Raw genomic sequence first — 6,642 nt, forward strand, 5'->3', positions numbered from 1 at the left:
AAAGAAAACTTGGATGCTCCTTTTTGGTTGCAATCTATGTTAGTGTAATCTAAAGAAATAGTTGTTTTTTCTATTATTATTATTATTATTATTATTATTATTATTATTATTATTATTTGTGTGTCTTAGAAAAGAAAATGGAGATTGGGTTAGGTAGAGGTACAATCTAATGGTATAAAATTAAACAAAATATAGGAATAAAATAAAGGTTTTAAAAGAATAAATTCTTGAAAGATGGATTGATGTGAGAATGAAAGGAATAAAAATGATTTAACTTTTGACATTAGTGTTACGTACCTTTAGTTCCGAATAGGAAAAAAAAAGGGTATAAAATTAGAGTTTAGGAGTGGGTTGAAATTGTTGTAATAGAAAAAAAAGAAGCAAAAGAAAGAAAGAAAGAAAGAATGGAAATAAGTCTTAACAATGGCTTCAAAATGCCGATGATGGGGCTTGGAGTTGCGGGAATGAGGAAGGATGAAATCAAAGATATCATTACCAACGCCATTCAAATTGGTTATCGCCATTTTGACTGCGCTGGTAACCCCATCTTTTTCACTTTTTTTACTGTTTAATTATCATCATTCTTAAATGAATTTTTTTCAAACATATAATTACACCACACAAAATAATTTAAATTTGACTACACTGCACCATCGTTTAAATTTAGTTGATCGTTTAGATTTGACAGATTTTGCTATCCAAATCTAAGCGATTTTTTTAAAGATTCTTTGTACATGATCGTTTAGATTTGACTATTCTTTACTACACGGTCGTTTAAGTTTGATCGTTTCGATTTGGGATAACCAAATTTAAACAACTTTTTTTCAAGATTTATTTGTATATGATTGTTTTGATTTTGTATACGATCCAAAATCTAAATGATTTTTTTAAAGGATTCTTTTGTACACATTCATTTAGAATTTTGGCTATTTTTGGTACATGATCTTTAGATTTGACTACCTAATATTCCAACGATTTTTTTCAAGATCTTTTATATTTGGTAACGATCTTAAACAACCAAATAATAGTTTGATAAAAAAGAAAGATCTTTTATATTTAGCACACGATCTTGATCTTGAACCAAATAACAGTTTGAAGAAAAATAAATGAAAAATTGATGTAGAAAAAAACAATGGAAAGAAAAAGAAAAATTGCACAAGAAAGAAGATGAAAAGGAAACACAAAGTCCGATAAATAGGGAGCTCTGTTTGAAGTGACTGGGTCATGAATCCCCTTTGAGGAGGATCGGTATCCTTTGATTTCCTCTTAGAATATTTAAAAAAATAACCGACTGCATGTGTTTTTTTTTTTTAATTTTTTATTTAGGAGTCGTAAATATTTTGATATTTTGTTAAATTTATAAAAAATTTCTATTATATAAGATATAAAATTAATTTTACGGATTCATATTACAATAAAATATTATGGCGCTGCAGCTGACTATAAAAATGAGGCTGAAGTAGGTGAGGCACTGGCAGAAGCTTTAGAGAGTGGACTTGTGAAGAGGGAAGAACTTTTCATTACTTCAAAGGTGGTTTTTTCTTTTTCTTTTTCTTTTTTATTAAATTTTAAATTTAATTTCTATATGGAGTTTGGTAGTCTATAATGTTTAAAAAATCATCGTAAATAAACTTCCAACAGTAGGAATTATTTATTATGGGTTAGTCATAGAAAACTATTTGAGTAGATTTATAAAAATAGATTAAATTTTAAATTTTAAATTATAAAATTAAAATTTAATTTTGTTAAAAATACTTATGACAATTTAATATGGTTTTGTTTGACACCCAAATATTATAAAGTTATAAGATGGGTTAGTGTATGAGATTGTATAAATTGGTTTAAACATCACATAAAAAAAAAGGAATAATAAATATATAATCATGAATCATAAATGACAACAGCTATGGAACTCGGACCATGGACATGTTGTGGAGGCTTGCAAGGACAGCTTAAAGAAGCTTCAACTACAGTATTTGGATTTGTACTTAGTCCACTTCCCAATACCCACAAAGCATACAGGTCATCTCTCCAATCACATTGTTCCATCTTCACCTTCGTCCTTTATTTTTTCTTTACTTTCTCAATCTTCTTCTTTCTTTTTCGTTTATACGTTCATCTTCCTCATCCAATAATTATCTGATCAGACTTCTACGTTTACGAAATTATCTTTTCCTAATAACGATGAAGTAAATTATAAGTTTTAGTGTTCAATTTTGAGATTTTCTTTCAACTTTAATTTTAGTTCTTGTGCATTCAAATGTGTTTAATGATCTCCTTGCAACATTTTTAGATTATAACGTCAGTTTTGAATTGACATCACATGTTACACCTCCACTCGGAACGTGTCCCTCTCTTGTGTTCCTGACTTTAATCTTAAATTTAACTTCCTAAAACATGTTTGACGATAAATAATAGTGATACTTTACCCTTTGAAAAACTTAACAACTTTATTATTAAATTCCTCAACATCTTAACACAGATACAATTAACACTTCAAAGAAACTAAAATTAAAATTTAAACATCATGCTTTCAATGTCAAACACAACTCTTATTGCCTGTCTCCAAAACCTAGTAGCTCGCCTCCTCCTAGCAGTTTTCTCACTTCCCTTACTAGGGAAGAAAAACATAAAACATAAGTCTAATGCATAGTGTGAGTGATATTTTAGGAAAATCCTTTTGGTGAAAACAAACATACAATAAGAATTCTCATTTTTAGAAATGTTTTAACACCCCATCATACATTAAATAATACAAATCCCATTAGCTTCTACTTATTTCTCTTACATGAATGTTGAACTTCCTCAACACATATACTGTTGTGATATTAAATTGCAAACCATCATATTTCTGGGTGTCATTGTATGTAAGGTACAATGATGCATTGACTATGATGACATTTTAAAGCAGCCATAAAAACTATGTTAGCCAAATATGTATAATGACAATTACTTAGGATGGTAGTTTATATTTAACACACCAAATCCCATGTCATCATATCTCTCTATTGATGATTGGTTGTAATGTTAACATCCTAACCATGTCATCTTATATTTACGATTGAGTCTCCAAGATTTCGATTTTGCAAATATCATATTTTTTCTAGAAGTAATTATGATATAAATTCTCATTCTTTTTAATAACATTAAAAGGAGTGGGCAATACCAACAGTGAATTGGCTAAAGATGGGATGTTAGACATTGATACAACCATATCTTTAGAAACCACTTGGCATGCCATGGAAGATCTGGTTTTTGTTGGTTTAGTTCGTAGTATTGGGATCAGGTATTGCACCTTTTGTTCTATTTTTAAAGCATACATCAATTTAGCTTAGGAGTCCAACTATTTTATATATGTATTCAACAATTGTGAGCATAATTGACAAGTTAGCCACTAGAATAAAGAAAACGAGATATGTCATCTAAAAATCATTTTAGCATATTCCTAAAGCACATAGAATATTAGAAATTATAACCACTTTTAGAGTGTATGTTTTAATAAACACGTTAGATTTCACATTGGTATGTCCACTATTTCTTAAAACTCGTGTTATTGGTCATTGTGGCTGTACCTATATATATTTTCTAAGTCTTTTATGGGTATGTATGGTCGAAAATCTAGATTATGTTATACGTTTTTTAATTGATTTGATCTAATTAGATATGTATTTGACAAATAACTTGAACCTTTTTTAAAAAACTATTCTTAGATTGGGTGATCCAAACCTTGTAAATCTTGAAAACAAAAATTTTATACGTTTGAATTTTTAATTTTAAAATCTAGAATATATTAAATAAAGATAAAAAGATATTTAGAAATATGTGCGACATGCCATATTACAAATGATTTTTTAATTAAAATACATATTATATAACGTGTCATAAATTAGTTAGGGTAATTATAATAAACAATAATTTTAGGAATAATAATTAAATGTACAGTAACATTTTAAAAAGTTTATAAAAATCAATACATGATAGACTTCTATCGCTGATTGATTTTTAAGATTTATTAGTGATAGAGCAATATTTTCAACATGTTCAATTAGTGATAGACTTTTATCAGTGATAGACTTTGATAAATATCATTGATAAATATTTTCCTACCTTTACAATTTGTTTAAAATGTTTCTATATATATATGTAAATATTTTGAATTTAGTTGCTATATTTGTAATTGTCCCTATAATTAGATATTATAAGGAAATTATTGAAAATGAAAAAAATATTCAAAATATTTATAAAATATAAAAAGAAATTCAAATTCTATGAATGATATCATTGATAGAAGACTATAAAGTGTCTAGCTATTAGTGAAATATTTGAAACTTTGCTTTAAATTTTGTAAATTTTGATTTATTTTGTTATTTTTGAAAATACCTTCACACTGTTAATGAGTACTACAAATTATATACTATTACAAAATCATGCAATATTATTTAAAAAATTATAAACATGTTCACAAATAAATCAATCATAATCTATTGAATCTACTGATATTTACAGGTCAGATAGCTTATAGAACTAGAAATTCTTACAGAATTGTTTAAATTAGAATCAAACCATTTTTTTTTTACATATGTAAAAGTAAGTGTATCTATTTTTTAGAAATCCTTGAAAACAGAGGTATATAGGTGAGGTTTTAATAATAATGATAATAATAATAATAATAGAAATAATTTAGAGAGAAAGTTGGATGCAGCAACTACGACATAATTTTGACAAGAGATTGTTTGACATATGCAAAAGTGAAGCCTGCCGTGAACCAAATTGAAACACATCCTTATTTCCAAAGAGAATCTCTCGTTCGTTTTTGCCAAAAGCATGAGATTTGTGTCACGGCTCATACTCCTTTAGGTGGTGCTGCTGTTAATCCTCAAGTTTTTGGTTCTATTTATAATGTTATCCAAGATCCTCTGCTTGAGGTAACTAATTATCTTATTATACATATATACAATATATGTATGCATGCTTAATAATATTTAATTTTATTGCCGGGTTTAATAATTTTGTAATTTGGTTGTTAGAAAGTAGCAAATAAATACGGGAGGAGCCCAGCTCAAATTGCCCTAAGGTGGGGAATTCAAAGGAACACTGTGGTTATACCAAAGTCTTCAAAATTGAAGAGATTGGAAGAGAATTTTCAAGTGTTTGATTTCGAGCTTAAACAGGAAGATATGGATCTCATAAAAAATATTGACAAGAAATATAGAACCAATCTCATTTCAACAGTGGCTTGGGGAATAGATATATATGCTTAATTCACTAGGACATCATGTGTGTATCCTTTTCGTTTAAACAAATCTATTCCAAGCTAAAAACCCTCGGTTTGTATTTCATTACACTTTCTCAATAGTATTTTTATATACAAATAAATTTCTTTTTAACAATATACCCCCCCTTTTTTTTCTAATTCTATAATAATAATAATACTACTAAATCTTACAAAAATAGCTTTAATTAAACTTTGTACTTTGTGTCAAAGATACTCTTATAAAAACTTTTAGAAATATCTTTAAACTTAAAAAAAAAAAGAAGAGTTAAGAAATACATTTATTGTTATTATAGGAACATAAATCATTAATACTTGTTTAAAAAATGCTACTACTATTAGGATAGTGAAGGCCTCTAATGTTGGTTAATTTAAAACCGACATTAAAATCCAACCGACATTAAAGGCTTTTAATAACGCTCGCAAAGATGTCAGTCGCCAAGTGACATTAAAAGCCTTTAATGTCGATTTTAAACCAACATTAAAGGCCAGATTTCTAGTGTGATTAATTTGTTTGAAGTTTTTATTTAGTTCGAAAGAAACAATTTTAAAACAAATCATATAGATACCCTCCTCCATAGAGATATCTAGTCTCATTTATCTAATTTTTACACTAAATTTGTCACTACAAATTTTAAAACAAACAACTTTCAATTGCCTTCCCAATAGTCTCCCCTTTATGATTAACAACTTGACAAAAACTCAAAATCTTCTTATGTAAAACCCATTCATAATCAATGAAATGTGCCGTGATGACCATGTAGTTCACATTTTGTAGTGAAGTCCAAGTGTTCGTAGTAAGGCAAATTCTTTGAGAGCTTTTAAGTGAAAATGATTTCAATTTTTTCTTCTCTTCTAGATATAGTTGATATATATCTCTACCTATTGTTACTCTCGATGGAACATCAAACTTAGGACATGCAACACTACAAAAGTGTCTAAAACCCTCGGTCTCAACAAATCTGAGTGACAACTCATTCACAATTATCATCTTAGCACATGCTAGTCTACATGTTGATTGACTAAACAATGTAGTCACAAAATTACTAGCATTGGCTCCCTTCCCATCATTTTTAGGTACAAGAGTTAATGTGGTTTGTCCTTTATTTTCTTCTTTGTACGGGTACTTTTTACATTGATTTCTTAAATGCTTCCACAAAGTGCTAGTTCCACAACTATTACTATCACATGCATAATCCTTGCTACAATAGTTACACTTGCACCTAGCTCCGTCTTTAGCACTTGCTTCCATTTTTGTGAAATGATCCCACATGGAAGAAGTTTGTTTATTAGGTCTCTTTCTTTTAGACTTGGGAGGTAAAGGTGGTACATGTTGTGTAGTTTGGCTTGTATTAGGAGGGGAAGGAGGA

General features: G+C 28.4%; 1 protein-coding gene across 3 annotated transcripts; it reads left to right on the forward strand.

The window, feature by feature from the left end:
* The first annotated feature begins 365 nt into the window (after positions 1 to 365).
* LOC103491570 (NADP-dependent D-sorbitol-6-phosphate dehydrogenase-like) lies at positions 366 to 5,392 on the forward strand. Of its 3 annotated transcripts, none has more exons than XM_008451566.2 (6): positions 369 to 537; positions 1,437 to 1,531; positions 1,905 to 2,022; positions 3,154 to 3,286; positions 4,685 to 4,925; positions 5,028 to 5,392. In XM_008451566.2, exons 1-6 carry the CDS (start codon positions 405 to 407, stop codon positions 5,259 to 5,261), a joined length of 954 nt encoding a protein of 317 aa, XP_008449788.1. In that variant the 5' UTR covers positions 369 to 404; the 3' UTR covers positions 5,262 to 5,392. The 3 variants fall into 3 exon arrangements, with proteins under 3 accessions (XP_008449805.1, XP_008449788.1, XP_008449797.1); XM_008451575.2 differs by having other exon boundaries at positions 4,703 to 4,925; XM_008451583.1 differs by lacking the exon at positions 3,154 to 3,286 and having other exon boundaries at positions 366 to 537; positions 4,750 to 4,925.
* Positions 5,393 to 6,642: the final 1,250 nt, after the last annotated feature.

This window comes from Cucumis melo, chromosome 8 (assembly GCF_025177605.1).
Source record: "Cucumis melo cultivar AY chromosome 8, USDA_Cmelo_AY_1.0, whole genome shotgun sequence".
Lineage (NCBI taxonomy): Eukaryota > Viridiplantae > Streptophyta > Magnoliopsida > Cucurbitales > Cucurbitaceae > Cucumis > Cucumis melo.

What these genes read in the sequence shown, in the direction of transcription:
- LOC103491570 (XM_008451566.2), top strand. Translation starts at nt 405, where the DNA reads ATGGAAATAAGTCTTAACAATGGCTTCAAAATGCCGATGATGGGGCTT. An exon ending in AACTTTTCATTACTTCAAAG is followed by an intron (nt 1,532 to 1,904) that starts GTGGTTTTTTCT and finishes AAATGACAACAG; the next exon opens with CTATGGAACTCGGACCATGG. An exon ending in GTTCGTAGTATTGGGATCAG is followed by an intron (nt 3,287 to 4,684) that starts GTATTGCACCTT and finishes GAAATAATTTAG; the next exon opens with AGAGAAAGTTGGATGCAGCA.